Source organism: Sturnus vulgaris, chromosome 12, assembly GCF_052056855.1.
Source record: "Sturnus vulgaris isolate bStuVul1 chromosome 12, bStuVul1.hap1, whole genome shotgun sequence".
In the NCBI taxonomy this organism is placed as follows: Eukaryota; Metazoa; Chordata; class Aves; order Passeriformes; family Sturnidae; genus Sturnus; species Sturnus vulgaris.
In genome coordinates, this window is record NC_142254.1 from 20,234,061 (window position 1) to 20,251,326 (window position 17,266).

At 60.7% G+C, this 17,266-nt stretch overlaps 1 protein-coding gene across 1 annotated transcript in view; it reads right to left on the reverse strand.

The window, feature by feature from the left end:
* PIEZO1 (piezo type mechanosensitive ion channel component 1 (Er blood group)) overlaps positions 1-16,220 on the reverse strand; it is a 24,800-nt gene extending 8,580 nt beyond the window's left edge. Inside the window, exons 1-23 of the mRNA XM_088172125.1 lie at positions 16,080-16,220; positions 10,322-10,417; positions 9,295-9,417; positions 9,022-9,064; positions 8,784-8,934; positions 7,887-8,025; positions 7,156-7,369; positions 6,856-7,021; positions 6,569-6,661; positions 6,416-6,491; positions 6,139-6,263; positions 5,407-5,667; positions 4,194-4,320; positions 3,898-4,076; positions 3,287-3,435; positions 2,949-3,128; positions 2,787-2,875; positions 2,159-2,316; positions 1,909-2,085; positions 1,682-1,807; positions 1,407-1,607; positions 602-806; positions 410-514 (exon numbers count right to left, since the gene is read on the reverse strand). Coding sequence (XP_088028251.1) covers positions 410-514; positions 602-806; positions 1,407-1,607; positions 1,682-1,807; positions 1,909-2,085; positions 2,159-2,316; positions 2,787-2,875; positions 2,949-3,128; positions 3,287-3,435; positions 3,898-4,076; positions 4,194-4,320; positions 5,407-5,667; positions 6,139-6,263; positions 6,416-6,491; positions 6,569-6,661; positions 6,856-7,021; positions 7,156-7,369; positions 7,887-8,025; positions 8,784-8,934; positions 9,022-9,064; positions 9,295-9,417; positions 10,322-10,417; positions 16,080-16,143 — 3,247 coding nt within the window. The 5' untranslated portion in view covers positions 16,144-16,220. The remainder of the gene's footprint in view (positions 1-409; positions 515-601; positions 807-1,406; positions 1,608-1,681; positions 1,808-1,908; positions 2,086-2,158; positions 2,317-2,786; positions 2,876-2,948; positions 3,129-3,286; positions 3,436-3,897; positions 4,077-4,193; positions 4,321-5,406; positions 5,668-6,138; positions 6,264-6,415; positions 6,492-6,568; positions 6,662-6,855; positions 7,022-7,155; positions 7,370-7,886; positions 8,026-8,783; positions 8,935-9,021; positions 9,065-9,294; positions 9,418-10,321; positions 10,418-16,079) is intronic.
* Positions 16,221-17,266: the final 1,046 nt, after the last annotated feature.

The following is a 17,266-nucleotide window of genomic DNA, read 5'->3' on the forward strand; positions in this document are numbered from 1 at the left end:
TGTTGGCCACAGGCTGCCCCAAAACCCTAGGACCCTCAAATCCTTCCCCGAGGCGTAGGGCATCCCAGGACACTCCTAGCCAGGATGGGGAAGCTCATGAATTCCCTCCACCAGGTGTGGCTTTCCCAGACCTCTTCCTTAACCAAGTGTGCATTTCTCCAGGCCCCTCCTTTTCCCAAAATTAGTGTGGGAAAACAATTCAGCTCCCCAAAAAGGGGTGGGGTTTTCCATGACTCCTTCTCCAATAGGGTGTGTGTGATTTAAGCTCTACCTCCAATGGAGTGGGGCTCTAAAAGCTCCTCCACCCCTCCTGCCTGTCCTTCCCCCTCCTGGAGGCAGGATGGCTGGGGAGGTCACAGAGGTTTTGGGGCTGGAACAGGGTGACAGAGCACCACATGGGGCTACTCACTGATGAGGTTGGTGGATTTGGGAGCCTGGAAGAAGTCGGGCAGGTAAAGCCACTTGACAAGTGCTGAGTTGAGGGGAATGCTGTCGCTCCAGCGCCAGGGATAGTCTGGGGGAACAGAGGGCACAATCAGTGCCAGGCCTCTCCTCCTGCCCCTTCCCAGGGCAGGCAAATGGTGCCCCCCGTGCCCCTTACCAATGCAGAGAGCAGGTGGCATGCCCAGGCACAGCAGGTACTGGTAGAGGAAGAAGATGACGAGGAAGAGGCAGTACTTGGGCCAGAGGCGGGCGATGGCCGCGCGCCGCCGCCGCGTCAGCATCACCACGAGCCAGCAGCCGTGCAGGATCACCAGGAAGTTCATCCGCTGCCCGATCACGTTCACGATCATCAGGAAGCAGATCTGGGGGTGGAGAGAGGTGCAGGGCTCAGCACTGGGGTGCTGTGAGCACCAGGACCCCTCCCCAAAACGCTCCCACCTCAGTGGAGGGAGCAGGGCAAGGCCTCCCTGGAGAGCTGTTGCCTAGGTAAGAATTGCTTAGTCTCGGTGACTGGGCTGAGACCCTTTTCCCACCTTGGGATGCCACTTCATCTCCTTGTAAAACGACTGGTCATATTTCCTTGGCTCTAAATGACTGGCCCTTCCATCAAGCCACACCTTCCCTATAAAATCCCCTGCTTCTGCCCAGCTCAGTGGAATGAAACTGCCACTGGACCCCCTTTGCAGAAGCTGCCAATCAAGTGTTCTGTAGAATTGCCACCTAGCTCTTCCCATTTTGTCCCTGAGTTGCCTGGGGTAGCTTGCAAGCTGAGCTGACATCACTCAAAGGGCTGAAATCACTCAAAGAGCTGATCACATGAAGCCCAAGCCTTGCTTGCACTTGTCCCCTGCAGCTGAGACTGCCTGGGACCCCAGGACAGGCTGTTCCTTGTGAGACCTCACTATCCGGGACATCTGTGGCAGCTGGGGTCAGACTGACCCCTGGCACCAGCCACAACACACCTCCAAGCCAAACTTGTAGTAGAAGTAGTTGATGAAGTATTTGGCACAGCTGACGATGCCGAGGTCGAGGTGCTCACGGGAGATGTCCTCGAAGATGGTCTCGGTGACAGGGGCCACCAGCTGGTGCTGCTTGCGGTGATACTGCTGGCGCCGGTACACCACGGCCTCGAACACCAGCAGCAGCAGCACCTGCAGGTGGTTCTGCAGGGGGAACAGGGCATGCTCAGGACCAGCAATCCCCCCCAGGTGGGTCCCCACGGCATCCCCGTGCCCACCTTGACGTAATCCCAGTTGGGGAAGCCCTTCCGGACGCCGAACCAGTTGGCAGGGTCCACGAGGTCACGGTACAGCGTGGAGTTGGCCAGCTCCTCTGGGGTCAGGTTGGTGCTGTTGGGAAGGGGCTGCCAAGGGGAGCACCAGGGGATGGCTCAGTGCTCCTGAGCACCCCCAGACCCCCCCTCCAGCCAGGGAGCCCCCCCAAGAACCAGCCCCATGAGCACACCTGGGTGCAGTTGCTGGAGTACTCCTCGGGGTCCACGAATTCGAGCTGGTAGAGCATTTTGCAGACGATGATGATGCAGGTCCAGATGGTGGAGAGGCACGAGGCCATGTGGCGGAAGCGGCAGTAGGGCATGGCCAAGGCCCACAGCAGCACCAGCAAGAAATTCATCAGCGAGACCTGGGGCAGGGGCCGTGTCAGCACCTTGGGGGGCGCCAGCTGAGCCCCCCCAACCCTGCACCCCCAGGGGTACCTCCTCCAGGGCCACCCAGACCGTGTAGAGAGCCACCATCTTGACGACGTGGAGCTCCAGCACGCGCCTCAGGAACACCTCCCCACGTGTCACCATGTCTGAGAAGGTCTGGCCCAGCACGATCAGGCGCTCCAGCACCAGCCCCCATTTGCTGGACTCTGAGAGACATGGACCCTCATGGACACCCCCGCAGCCTGGCTGGCTCTGAGGACACCCCAACCCATCCCTGGTGTCCTCCCTTGCTCAGAGAACACCTCAATCCATTCCACAACTCCCCACAATCCATCCCTGCAACCTCCAAGTCATCCCTGTATCCTTCCAGACTTGGAGGAGACCCCAGTAAATCCCTGCACTACCCTGGTCCCATGCCAGCTTTCAGGACACGCCAATTCACCCCCATGCCCTCCCAGCCCCTTCCTGGCTCAGAGGCCACCCCAGTCCCTCCCACACTTGAAGGACACCCCAATCCACACCCCAAAAGTCCCTTCCAGGCTTGGAGGATGCCCCAATCCATCTCCATACCCTCCCACTGTTGGATATCAACCCAAACGCAAGGCTCCACCCTCCCAGGTTCCCCCTGGCTTGGAGGACACCCCGTCCCAGCCCGTCCCCCATCCCTGCCCTGTACCCAGGGAGTCGGTGTCGGAGTCTCTGGACTGGGTGGTCTCGGCAGCGGCCGCATCCCGCAGCAGGCGGCTCCCCTGCAGCTCCTCAGACCTGTGGGAAGGGGGGCTCAGAGCGGGGATGGCAGGTTTGGGGTGCAGGGGGGTCACCCAGCACTGGATCCCACCTGGGGATGTGGCAGGGGGCCGGAGAGGGGGCACGGATGTTTGCCATGTCAGTGATGCGCATGAAGGGCTCGTGGAAGCAGTGGAGCTGGAGGGTGCAGGCCAGGAGGAAGAAACCCGTCATGATGATGCTGGAGAACAGCCTGGAGATGCTGAACTGCTCCAGGCCCACGTCACTCAGCCTGGATGGGGAGAGGAGAAGAGAGGAGGGTCAGCATGGGGTCTCATCCATCCCACCCCAACCAGGCGCCGAGGCTCAACCCCCAACCTGCTCCGTGCCTCAGTTTCCCCAGCCCTTGGTCATGCCCTGGTGACCCCACGGTGGGTGGGGGACACTCACTCGTTATCACTGAGGCGTGTCAGGTTCTTCCAGTACATGGGGAACTCCTCGAACTGGTAGGTGTAGTTGGCGAGGAGCACCATCATGGTGTAGGCCACCACCAGCCACCAAAAACCCTTGAGCACCTTGCGCCACAGGCTGTAGTACACCTGAGGGGACAGGGACATCAGCAGGGCCACCCTGGGGAGGGCACAAACCCCCCTGTGATGCCTTAAGTTTTAAGTTTTTCTGTTCTGCTTGGGCAGTGAAAACAAAACAGTCCTAGTCCAGCTGGGGACTCAAGGACAATTTCTCCAAACTTCAGGCCCTGAGCATAAACAACATGAAAAGAGGAGGGCGGGCACGCAAGCAAGGAGGATGAAACTTCACGATTTGAGGCTGTTAATTGGACAGTTCTGTATGCAAATGGACTAAAATCTATAAAAATGTGAGATCTCGTGACCAACCCCTCTTTTGTTTCCATCTTGGAGCCATCCAGGCAGGGGCCACGACTGCGGCACTGGCACTGCCAGGGTGTGACCTTTGAAGGCCCCTCAATAAATATCCATTTATTCCCCTTTAACTCTGTCCCAGCTCCTCTAGGCATCAGCAGGAGCCCCCAGTTTGCCCACCTGGAACAGGATGAGGCAGAGCAGGAAGAGGAGCATGTAGACGATCTTGTAGATGACGAGGCGGCCGGTGAAGGTGATCACGATGAGCTTGGCAGCGCACACACAGATCCAGAACTTGGCAAAGAAATTCTTCACCAGCTCGCCCAGGCTCTGCAGCACATCCCGCATCTGCCTGGAGTCTGTGGGGCACGCAGGGGCTGGGCTGGGGCACTGGGATGTGTCCCCACACACACACACACACACACAGGTGTGGGGTGCTCGGGGTGGGTGGGGACAGCGTGGTGACACCGCCTCACCTGTGTCCGTGACTGACACCTCCATGAGTGGGGTGCTCGGGGATCTCCTCGTTAGCACCTTCTCCCTAACGAACTGCCGCAGCAGCATCCAGAAGGTGAGGGTGAACACGAGCTGTAGGAACAGGCACTGAGCAGGGACAGGGGGCAGGGGGCAGGGGACAGGGGAGGGACAGCGCTGTTGGAACCCGGCAGACTGAGGATTTTAGATTTTCTGTGCTGACAGGCACTGAGCAACCCCCCCCCCCCACCAGGAAAACACTTTGGCGAAGGCTTCCAAAATTGAATGATAGAACTGAGATTGTGAGCGTGTAGTTGAAGCGTGTAATATCACACAGTGAAAAGCTTAGAATTTAAAGTTTTAAGATATAGTAATGCATATACAGCAAAGTGGAAGTTTTACAGCAGAAGCTTAGTTCTTCTTCACCTTCTTCTTCATGAGTCTAAGTAATATTTTGTAATTAAATAAAAAAACCTGCACTGCAGGTAGTTAACCTACACAACAAGTAGTTATTAGGCTAAAAATAAAAATCATTTAAGTAGCTTTTCTTAATTAAACAGTTAGCCCTTAAAAGGCCTTGCATAAAAAAAGAAGCCTCCATTTTTAACTTATTAGCTTGAAATACTGTAAAACTCAGGGTCTATAAATAATAGAACTAAAACTGGTAACAATAATAGAATAATATATATTACATATTATGGTATATTATGTTATGCCATGTTATATTATGTTATGCCAAATAATATATATGTAAATGTAAATAATAATAGACCTAATAAAGACCCATAAATAAATAAATAATAGACCTCATATAGGTAATAATATAATATATAATACATAATATATAATATATATAGTCTAGTATAATACAGTATATTATAGTATATTGTATTATGTACTATTATTTTGTATTATCATTGTATTATGTATTATTGTATTATATTCTATTCTGTCATATTCTATTCTATCGTATTCTATTCTATTATATTCTATATTAGACCTAATACTAGGTCTAATAATACAAATAAAAATGAATAATCCAAATAAATAAAATATAAATAAAATATAATAAATACATAAAAATAATAATCCAAACAAAAAGTACCATCTCTCCAGCTTTTAAACCCAACTCTGAAGAAATAAAATAAAAAAATAAAATAAAATAAAATTTAAAAAAATTTTAAAAAAACCCCCACAATGCAGTGCCACGCTCACCTTGGCCGCCAGGGCAGTGCAGGGGTACCTGGGGTGCACCAGCCCGAGCGGGTGCAGGTGCATGAACCTGATGCGGGTGGGCAGCTCGGGGACCAGCTCCATGGCCCACACGTACTGCAGCGTGCACAGGGTGATGCCGTAGAGCACCAGGAAGGGCGAGCAGATCATGGCGAAGTGCCGGCGGCTCCGCACCGTCCAGATCAGGCACGCCCACACCAGCAGCACGAACGTCAGCCAGCTGTGGTAGATGATGCTCCACACCTGGGGCACACAGCAGGAGGGCTCGGCCCACGAGGTGTCACCCCCACGAGTGGCACCGCCACCATGTCTGTGTCACCTCTCTGTCCCTCCATGTCTGCGTCCTCTCCTTGTGTCCCCCACAATGTCCGTGTCGCCTCTCTGTGTCCTCTCCATGTCTGTGTCTCCTCCCCGTGTCTGTCTCTTCTCCCTGTGTCCCCTCCATGTCTGGGTCCTGTCCCCAGGGTTGTGTCTCCTATGTCTGTGTCCCCTCCCTGTATCTGTGTCCCCCTCCATGTCCCCACCGTGTCTGTGTCCCCTCCCTGTATCTGTGTCCCCCTCCATGTCCCCACCATGTCAGTGCTGTGTTCCCTCCCCATGTCCCCACCATGTCTGTGTCCCCATCATGTGTGTCCACTCCCCATGTCTGTGTCCCCCTCCCCATGTCCCCACCATGTCCGTGTCCCCCTCCCGTGTCCCCTCCCCGCTCTTTACCATCATGGCGATGAGGGCAGACACGTAGCTCTGTTTCATGAGGACGTGGCCCAGGCTGTGCAGGGGCAGCCAGGCTGCCGGGTGCCTCCTGCCTGCTACGGCCTGCGGCGTCAGGCGGCCCCGGGCTGCAGGGAGAGGACGGTGAGACACCCCTGGGATGGAGGGTTTGGGGAGAGGGACGGTGAGACACCCCTGGGATGGAGGGTTTGGGGAGAGGGACGGTGAAATACCCCCAGGCTTTAGGCAGGGTTTGGGGAGGGGCTGGGCTCAGGCTTACATGGGCTCAGGATGTGGACGGTGCAGTTCTCGCTGCTGCTGCTGCTCGGCTTCCCGGTGTTGGGGGACAGCATGGGCTGAGGGCAGAGAGGGTCAGAGCCCACCCTGACACCCCCATCCCACAGCCATTCCCTGCACAGCCCCAAAAACCCACCTTGGTGTCCTCGGCCACCTGCTGAGTGTCCCTGGGCCAACTCTCCAGCTCCACCAGGTCCCTGGGGCACGGCTGTGCTGGTGACACGGCTCTCTGCGAGGGGCAGGAGCCAGCTCAGGGCACCCACTGCCACCACTGGGGAGCAGAACCATGCCCCAGCCCCCTGCCAAGGTGGGCACCCACCTCCCCACCTCCCCTTGCACCAGGGCCGGGGGTGCGGTGGCAGCCAGGCACACATTGTCACCATTGTCACCATCAAGGTGTGGCTCTGTCCTGCAGCCCCTCACCTTGGCATCCAGCCAGTGCAGCTTCACCAGGGTGGCCATGGCGTAGTAGAGCAGCAGCAGGATGCCAGGGTTGGCATAGACAGGCCAGGGGTGGCTGGTATTGAGGTCCAGCGTGTTGGGCTGGGAGCAGTTATAGTACTGGATGATGTCATTGAAGCCAAACGCCCTGCGGGGACAGAGGAGGTGGCATTAACACCCCCTAGCCAGGGTCTCACCCCCGTGCTGGCACCAGAGGGATGCTGGCAGCAGGGTGGGACAGGACAGCTCACCCCACACCCCAGGGCACCCCCTCAGACTCACCGTGCCCAGATTGTGGGGGGTGGGAAGAGCCCCTGGACGAAGGGGGTCTGGTACACATAGAGGCACAGCAGGTGGCAGGCGCTGTAGATGCCCACGAGGATGCAGAGGACATTGAAGGCCCGCTGGCTGCTCGGCAGGTGGCAGGACCACCACGTGCACAGCCCCATGAAGAGCAGGAAGTAGAAGGAGGAGGAGGCAGAGGGCAGGGTGATCCCTGGGGAGCAGCACCCCACGGGTGGTCAGTGCACAGCCCAGCAGCCCCCCGGACTGAGCAGCATCCCACTGGAGCCAGAATTCCTCCTCAGAGCAAGAATCCTTTCCCTTGGACTGTGTTTTCCACTTTGGGCCAAGCATCTCCTTCCTCTTGGTTAAAGCTTTCCCCCTTGGACACTAAATCTGTTTTCAGACCACGCATCACTCCTGCTTGGAATGAGAATCCTCCCTCCTTGGACTGAGCATCCCCTCCCTCCCCAAACCAAGCATCTCTTCCTCCATAGATCAAAACATTTGACCCTTGCAGTGAGATTTCTCCCTTAGACTGAACATTCTCCCCCCTTAAACCAAGCACCCCTTCTCCTCAGAATGTTTTCCCCTTTGAACCAAGCATCCCTCCCTCCATGCACTGAGCTTTCCCCCATGGACCAAGCATCCCCTCAAACCAAACCACCCCGGATTGAGCATCCCCACTTTGCACCAAGCATCCTCCCGTGCCCCCCACGTGCCGTGCCCACCTGCCAAGGCCAGCAGGAGGATGGCCAGGCCCTTGCCAGCCTCCCAGAGCAGCCAGTGAGCCTTGTCCCTCAGCCGCCTCCTCAGCCGCGTGTCCCTGCTGGCCGCACGCCGCTGCCGCCCCGCATCCTTCCCTTCCCTCTGCCAGGGAAAACCGGGCTGCTGTGAGCTCCACAACCTCATCCCGGGCAGCTCCTGGCCGTGCCTCAGTTTCCCCGCTCCGGGGAGGGCAGGGGTGGCCGTCCAGGTGGGCACAGTGCCCGGCACCTGGCCGTGTTTATCTCGTCAGGCAGCAGGAAAGCGCCTCCAAAGGGCGGCTGCTTTTCTTGGCTCGGGGATCCGGGTTCCCAGCACTGAGCTTTTTTCCAGGCTGCCTCCTGCACCGGCCCTGGGCTCACAGCAAAGGCATCCAGGCTGGCCACTGCTCTGGTTACAGCCTGGCACGGCAGCCTGGGCTGCTTGGGGAGCCCCCAAAGCGGGGCTGGGGGTGCCACTGGGGGTGTCTGCCACAAGCACGGTGTCCCTGTGACCGGCTGGCACTGCCAGGTGGGGCTGGCATGGCACAGCATGGCACAGCACCCAGAGAGCTCCAGCTGGGGGCCAACACCCCGTAACTGCCCACCCCACTGTCCCAGCTGTTTGCCACGATCCCTGTGGCAATGCCAGAGCAAACACGGGCATTTCTCCACGGCTGAGTCACCCTAAGCTGTGTGACAATGACCAAGCCCTCCAAGCTGGCCAAAACTGCCCCAAACTGGGTCCCTGACCACTGGGGGTGTCCCCATGCCAAGCCCCAGGCTGTGCCCGGGGAAGGGACAGGGACACCCCAGTGCATGGGGTGTGGATGGTGGGATGTCCCCGTGGTGGGATGTCCCCATGGCAGTGGGGGTGGCTCTCACCCACTCAGAGGATTCCAGGGACTCAGGATTCCGTCTGGAGGTGGCAGGGCTGAGGCGGCCACACAGGCACAGGGACAGGGACGAGACCAGCAGGATGCCAACGTCGGGTGCCACCAGCCTCACTGAGTTAGGAATGTCACTCAAATCCAGCCTGGGAGGAGAGCAAGGCAGGGGAGGGCTCAGGGATGACCCCCCAGCCACTGCCAACCCCCAGCCCCACACATCTGGGTGCTCTTACCTGGTGACCCCAATGTGCCGAGCAAGGACCTCCCAGGAGCTGCCTGTGGGAAAGGAGGGGGGCGCTCAGTGGGGCAGACCCCACGTGGGGACAACACTCCCATCCAGTGCAGTGGGCACCCAGCAGACACCCTGGCATGGCACAGGATGTCCCCAGAACTGGCTGGGACCCTCAGCAGCCCCCCAGCAGCAGCAGGATGGGTCCCACATGTCACCAGGGCAGCACAGGGAGCAGGGCTGTGGGTGAGGGTGGGCGCGGGCACCCCCTACTCACAGCTGTCCCCCAGCAGCTGCTTCAGGACGGGCAGAGTGTACAGGCATATCTGGAAAACCAGGTGGGCGAGGAGGAAGATGATGCTGGTCCCCAGCAGAGCTTTGAGGATGCGGGTGGTGTGACCTGTGAGACACGGGCAAAGCTGTCACCACCACCCAGGGACACCAGTAACCCCAGCAGGAGGAGCTGGGAAGGGTGCACTGTGCCCACATTCCAGGGTCAGGATCCCACTGCTCACCCAGCACAGCCCAAGGGCACCCCAAGAGCCAAACCCATGTCCCTGCAGCACCCAGCTGGCACCTCCCTGGCCCTGCTGGACTGGAACCACACTGGGGTGCAGTCAGCATCCCCATCCCTGCTGGAACATCCCGTGGGAGGCTCCAGGGGTCTCCCCCACCCCAAACCCAGTCAGCCCTTCCACCAGCTGCAGCCGTGCCCCCATCCCACCCGGCTCTCCGGGCCCTGTGCCCGTTTTCCTGGCCAGGGGATGGGGTGGGCAGCGAGCCCACCACAGCTGTGAGCCGGCCTGGGGGCGGCCCCGGGCCAGCAGCTTTCCCTGCACTTGTTTTTTCCTGTAAATCCACACGAAAGCTCTCGGCAGTGCCGGGATCCGGGGCCGTGCGAGCCCATGAAATATTCAGAGGGTAAAGCTTTTAGCTGTGGCCGTGCCAGGAGCTGGGGGTGGGGTCCAGGCTGGGCACAGGGGGGCTATGGGCACCTGCCCCGCTGTGGGTGACCCCCTGCAGCCACCACAGCACCCCAGTGCCCCGGGTAGGGTGGAGGGGCTGCTCGTGGTGTGCCCACACAGCCCAGCCTTGAGGTTTTTGGTTAATAAGGCTCCGAACTGGAGCAGGAGGGCTATTCATAGCCCTGCCGGGCTATAATTAACAGAGAGAGGCTCCACACGGAGCCACACTGCCCAGCCAGGGTGAAACCACAGCCAAGGTGCCTGCAGGAGGGGGGGTGGCAGCTCCCCTGCTGCCCACCCCACCTGCCCCACCCCTGCAGCCCCAGGTGAGCCCCTTACCTGTGGTGAAGTGTGGGGAGGGCCCCGGGAAGCAGGGCAGCAGCAGCAGGAAGAGCAGGTACACCAGGGAGAGGACATTGTAGCGGAAAAGGCAGGCTGGGGACAGAGGGACAGGGTTAGTGACGGGGATGTGGCACAGGGAGGGCTCACAGCTGCACCCCCCCCACCACCATGGAGATCCCCAAAAGAGAGGCACCCCGAAATGCCAGGTGGTACCGGGGTGATGCCAGGTAGGACAAGGGGGTCAAGCCCCAAAAAAGTGCTGTCAGAAAGAGGGACACAGGCAGGAGCTCAGGCTGTGCCACTCCTGGTGACCCACATGGGTGACAAAGAGACACCAGAGGTCCCAGACACACGGGTGACAGGGCAAGAAGAGCCATGAGAAAAATCTGCTGCGTTTCCACATCATTCCCACAAAAGAGCACTGCAGGGACCCCCATGGGCAGGCTGGGACCCCTCCAGGGCTGGCACAGCACCTGTCCCCAGCACAGAGCCCTGCTCTGGGTGTGCCACCAGCTCTGCACCTTCCCCCTCACTTATTTTTAGATCTAAATTACAGCTTGTTTGGAGGCACGAAACTACCGGAGGAGCCAGCGCCCTGCTGTGACCGACGGGGACAGGGATGGGGACAGGGATGGGGGGGATAGGGAAGGGGGACAAGGATGGGGGGACAGGGAAGGGAATAGGGACGTGGCAGGGCAGCTGCCGCCCCGGCTGGGGACGCAGCGTTCCCGTCACGTTCCTGTCACCACAGTGACAGTGACAGACAGCAGCAGATGCTGGGAGCAGCCACAGGGCAGCCCCAAGGATGGGCAGCACCACCGAGACCCCCCAGCACCAGTGCCTGGCAATGAGCTTTGTCACCGTGCCCTGCTCCAGGACAATCCCCCAGCACAGGGGGATCCCTCTGGGACAGCCCAGGGAGGGGACAGCCACAGGGAACCGGTGCTGGGGACAGCCAGGGCAGGGAGCTGCTCCCCTTGGCACCCCAAATGGGAAGGGGGTGAGATGGGGGGAGGCTCAGGGTGGGACTGGGGGGGTGAGGGGGACCCGGCCGGGTGCCAGGGACGTGCTCAGCACCACAGCCCGGCACAGCCCTTCCTGTGTTTACGAGGTTTCAATGGGACAACACATCCTGGGGAGAGGGACAGCACGGCCGGGGGGGACACGGCACAACCCAGGGGACAGCGGGGCACCCTCGGATGGCAAGGGGGTGGCAGGAGGGAGAGCCCAGGAACGCCCCGGGACATGTCCCATACTGGGGCTAAAACCAGCTGCAGCCCCACAGTGGGGTCCCCAACGTGTCCCCAAACCGGCAGAGCACCCGAGCAGGGGTGGGGGACACCGGGACCGCCACCAGCAGCCACCTCCCCGCGGTGACCCCGGGACGCGTCACCTCCCGCAGCCGCTGCCGAGGGCTCCTGGCTGTTTCGGCAAACCATGATCTCATGGAGCAAATATTCCAGCCGAGAGGAGCCTTCCCGGCACGGGGGCGAGACGCTGCTGCGGCTTCCGTGGGAGCCAGGCAGGGCCCCTTGGCCACTGGCATCGCCGTGACAGTGGTCACCCACCCCAGTGCCCACCTTGGGGTGACCCAGCCCCACTGCGAGCCCCCAGCCCTGCCACGGCCACGTCCTGGGTGCTGGTGGCATCGAGGGCACACGGTGGCATCGCTGGGAATCCCAGTGAGGGCACTGGGGAGGCACCCACATGCTGTGACCCCATTATTTGGTGCCACCAGCACCCCTGGGACTCTCTGGCTGGCAGCTCACCCTGCACCCCTCAGACATCACCAGGAAATCTCCCACCAGTGCTCCCAGATGGCTCCAACCAGGATGGAAAAGGAGGGGAAGAAGGGGGTGACAGCCTGGTTTTGGGGACACCAAAACCTCGGACCTGGCTTGGCACCCACTTGGCTGCAGCGGGGCGTGGGTGCTGTGTCACAGGGAACCGGTTCCCCACAGTGCTGACAGCGGGGAAAGTGCAGCACAGGGAGAAAAACCAGTTTGGCATGTGGGGAGAGCAAACCCGCCCTCCGAGCAGCCAGCTGGGTGGGTGCAGCACCCACAGCGCCCACGACACCCCGGGGTGTCACTCTCTGAGCACTCACCTTGTCCCCTAAGTCAGGTATCCTGCACTGGCACCCCAATTCCTGCCTGCCCAGCCCCGTGACCCCGGGATCAGCCCCCACGCTGCTGGGAGCTCATCACCATCACGGCCAGCACGTGAAATATTAACGACATTAACGAGCCAGGAGGATAAATTGCAGCACCGGGGAGCTGGGAGGCATGTGCCGGGGTTCCTCCACTCCAGCCTTAATTGAATTTCCCCGTGGGAGGGGATTGGGGTCACCGGGCGCCGCTGGCAGAGTGGGGGCAGGCAGGAGGAGTCGGCACTGGGCTGGGATGGGCGGCTGTGGGAGAGGATTGGGGTCTGGCACAGCCCCTTCCCAGCAAACCAGGCACCATCCCACACCCAGGCAGCTTCCAGGATGGATCCATTCCCACCTGCAAGGGCAAAGGGGGCTCCCCAGACCCCCAGAGCAGCCCTACACCATCGCTCTGCATCCACACCGCGCCTGGCACCGGCGCAGCCAGCGCTCCAGGGGGACCTGCGGCCGCTCAGGATTAATTAGCAGAGCTCTTTAATTCCCTGCCCTGCTCACTCACACGGGCCCGTTACCTGCTGCTGGAGCCAGGCAGCTCTGCCAAGCTGCCTCCCAATTCATCAGCCCCAGCTGGGGACCCCAGGGACCCCGACAGGGTCCCCAAGGTGTCACTTCACTCCCAGGACTCGACTCTGCACCCACTGGCTGCAAACCCACAGGCAGGGTGAGGAACCCAGAGGCCTCATCTCAAAATCTCATCAGTGTGGCTCTCCTTATCCCAAAATGCCATCAGTGTGGCTCTCCCTATCCCAAAATCCCATCAGCCCCAAAGCGACAAGCCCTTGGGCAAGCAGAGCTGGCCACCAGCACATTCCCAGCCCCTCTTTCCAGGAAAGAACAGCCCCACCGGTTCACCCACCATATCCTGTTTTTGTGGAAAGTTCATCTCGACCCCGCCAGCTCCCGACCCTGCTCCTGGGACTGCCGCAGGAGATGCCCCAGGAGGACTCTGGGCCGGGTGCCAGCCTGACAAATCCCAGCATCAGCCAGGAGCTCGTGCCATGGGACAGGGAATGCAGCAGCTCCGGGGACACCCCCTTCCCTGGCACACGCCAGGATGGCACAGCCCGTGCCACAGGGCTCCCAGAGCTGCAGGCTCAGCGCTGGGACACTTGAGGACACACATTCCCAGATCCACCAACATTCCCAGCAGGGCCATGACCGCGGCTGCCATATGGCAGTGCCCAAACCCTGCTGTCCTCACCCCAAGGGGACCCGTTGCACCCCTGGGGAGCCCCCCACGGTGTCCCCCACTTCACTGGGGCTGTGGGGGCTCAGTCCTGGACACCCTGCAATCCTCTCATCACATCTCCTCCCCCCGAGCCTGGGAGGAAGCAGCAGTTATTGCTCTTGGAGACAGCAGTGGCTTTGCTTTTTTTATTTTTTTTTTTAATATAGTTTTTTTTTTCCCTCCTCTATTTTATTTCCCTCCGTTTTATAAAAAGCACCTGACCGCAGCAGGCAGCTGCTGCAGCCCACGCTGGCACCCAGCTGGGCTCCAGCCCTGCAGCACCCGGGACCCCCAGGCACCCCCCAGCACCCTGGCAGGGCAGGGGGGGCTGTGTCCCCACATCAGGGGGTTTGGGGGGGCACCACAAGGGAGGGGGTGCCACCCTCACCCATCCCTTCTGCCCGAGCACCACGGACCAGCACGGCCACGACTGGCACGGGGGGGGGTCCCCAGTGGGTGTGGGATGTGCTGTGCCCCCCACAGCAGCTCCAGCACCCCAGAACGGCAGCAGGAAGGATGGGGCCGAGGTGGGCACACAGCCCATGGCACGGCTGGGACCCTCCCCAGCGGGTCAGTGCTGTGCCAGCCGTGAGAAGCCGGGGGGGGGGGGCTGCAATGGGGAGCCGGGGGGGCTGCCCCGAGCCACACCGTGGGGCAATGAGCCCTGCGCCTCCACTCGCCCCGAGCTGGCCCGGAACTGCGAGCAAACATCCTCCGGACGTCTGGGGAGAGCCAAACTGCCAGGGAAGGAAGGGCTGCAGGCGGGTCGTGCTCCGGGGCAAATCCTCCCACCCAGGTGCGGTGGGACACAGAGCCACCACCCCCTCTCCCACCCGTGCCTCAGTTTCCCCCGGGTGCTCGTGTGAGACCCCTGGGCACTGCTGAGTCACCCCCCCTTTGCCAACCAGCTGGAGCAGGACGGAGTGAGTCCCCGCCCAAGCGGGGCCCCAAATTTAAACCAAGCTCAGCAAGGGGGGGACAGCAAAGCCACCAGTGTGGGGGGTACCGGGGAGTCCCGTGCCGGAGCGGGGTGAAGAGCCAAGCAAGCCTGGCAGGGTTTGGGGCGAAAGCGGCAGGATTTGGGGCGACAGCAGCAGGATTTGGGGCAGGAGGGCCCCGCGGGAGGCAGCGCCCAGGGGCCACGTGTCGCCCCGGGCACCCATGGGATGCAGCCGGCAGCTCCCGGGCCAGCCCGGGGAGCGCAGCCCCCTGTGCCAGCCCCGCTCCTGGGCTGGGTTATAATTATAATTAACCTCCTCACATCCTGCGCCGTGCTCTGAGTCACTGCCTCAGCGAACCGAAGGAAAAGCAGCTTTTACTGCAGTCACCCACTTCCTCCGCCAGCGAGGCTCTGCTGGGAGACAGCACCCCCGAAACTCAACCCTGCTCCCCAAAAACCACAGCTGCGAATGGGGCTGCTCGGCTGGATGCGCCTCCCTCGGCCGGGCACACGTCCCTCTCTCTCTCTCCAGGTGACATTATCCCAAAAGTCATTCCAGGGCTACCCCAAAAGCCCTGTCAGAGCTTCCCGGGGCTCAGGTCCCCCAGCACGGGTGGTGTGAGCCCAAACAGACCCAGCCCGTGCCCGGCACAAGGAGCCCCTTGAACAATCCTGTTTATAAGGAGGTTTTTTCCTTTGCGTCTACGCAAACGTAGCCCCGAAGAGGCTCCGGAGCAACCGGGCTTCAAAGAGCCGATTCTTGTCCTGCGCGTCCCGGGACACGGGGATTTTCCAGGCCGGTGGCCAGCCGGTTGCCTCGGTGGGTGGCACATCTGCCATCAAAGGCCGACAGTGCTGGCAATGGGCTGGTGGCAGCTTGGGGACCGCAGAGCCGCAGCAGGGGCTGGGGTGGACACTCTGCTTGCCGGGATCCAGCCGGGCATGGGGACAGGATGGTTGCCAGCTTCCCCCCGGGCATCGCCCACCCTGAGCAACCTCATCAGAGCCAGTGCGGTGACACGGCTGCGACCGAGGTGGGTCACCTGCACCCCGAACAGCCGCCGGCTGTGGGGGACAGAGGGGGGACACGCACACACACCCTCCCGTCCCGCAGAGTGGGCTCGGTCACGGGTGGACACAGCGGGATTTAGGGCGATCTCCGCGGGGGGAACCACACCAAGACCCGTCCCGGTACCGACCCGTCCCGGAGCCACCGGCGCAGGGATCCGCTCGCCCCGGGCTTCCCGGCGCTTCCCTCGCTCCACGTGCTGGGGGAGCCCCCGCGCCCCGCAGCCACCGGCGAGCGGGACAGCCCCGGGAGGTGCCCCGAGCCACCCTCTCCACGGGCACGGGACACACCCGGGTCACCTTTAGGGGGTCCCCGGGTCACCTTTAGGCGATCCCCGCGCCCCGCACTCACCGGCGAGCAGGGCGAGCGGCAGCAGTAGCCAGTAGAGCCCCGCGCAGAGTCCCGGCCGGTTCATCCCGCCCGGCCGCCGCGGCGGGGGGGGGGCCCGGCCCGAGCCGTTCCGAGCCGTTCCGCCCCGCCGGGGCTGGGCTGGGCTGGGCTGGGCTGGCCCGGGCTAGGCTGGCCCCGGTGCCACTGCCCGGTCCCGCGGCGCTCCCCGGCGCTGCCCCCGCCCCGCTCCCGCCGCTTTATAAAGCGGCACCGCCCGCCCCCCCCCCAGCGGGGCCGGCGCGGCCCCAGCGCCTCCCGCCGGCACCGCGCCCGCTGCTGCCGACACTGACACGAGTTGTCCGGGCTCAGCAAAAACCACCCGGTTCCGCTTTGTGCGGTCGGGGAAAAAAAAAAAAAAAAAAAAAAATCAACAAAAAATAAAAATAAGAATAAAAAGGAAAGAAAGCTAAGCAGATTGTTTTTATCTTTATTTCGTCCGAAATTGAAATAGAGAAAACGGAATTAGTTTTTGCCGAATGTTTGTTGTTGATACCAGGGTTGAGAGCTGCGGCATGGAGTGGGGAGCTCGGGAGTGCTGCCCCCGGAGCTGGGTGCTGTGTCCCAGGAACTGGGGAATCATCCTGTGCTCCTGGAGCTGGGTCCATGATCCCTGGAGCTGGATCCAGTCCCACGTTCCTAGAGCTCAGTGCAGAGCCAGGTGCAGACCCACACCCCCAGGTCACATCTGGAGCTGGGCTGTGCTCAGTCCCGAATCCCAGTGGGAGGGCACCAGGCACAGCTGGTGGCACGGGCAGCGTGGCTGTGACACCTGGCAGAGCTGGTAACCACCAGCCTCTAACAGGAACCATCGGCCCATGAAATTCTCCACATTCCTTGGCTTCCCTGAACTTGTTTTCCCAACACGGTTAATAAACTGGCATCCAGATGGCACACTGCCAGACTGCTCCCCACTCTCTTCCCTCCACAATTCCAGGGCCTCTTCCCCCCACCCCAAATGTGCCCAAGCCCCAGCCATCCAAGCACTCCTGCCCACACCATAAACCCCAAACCAGGGCGCTCCTAAATGTGTGAATCCATGGGTTTGGCAGGCACAGCCCCTCGTGGGAGCATCCTTATCATGGAGACTCAGCTGCACCCACCCTCATCACTGGGATCCAGAGGGATCTGCTCCTGTAAATTAAACACTG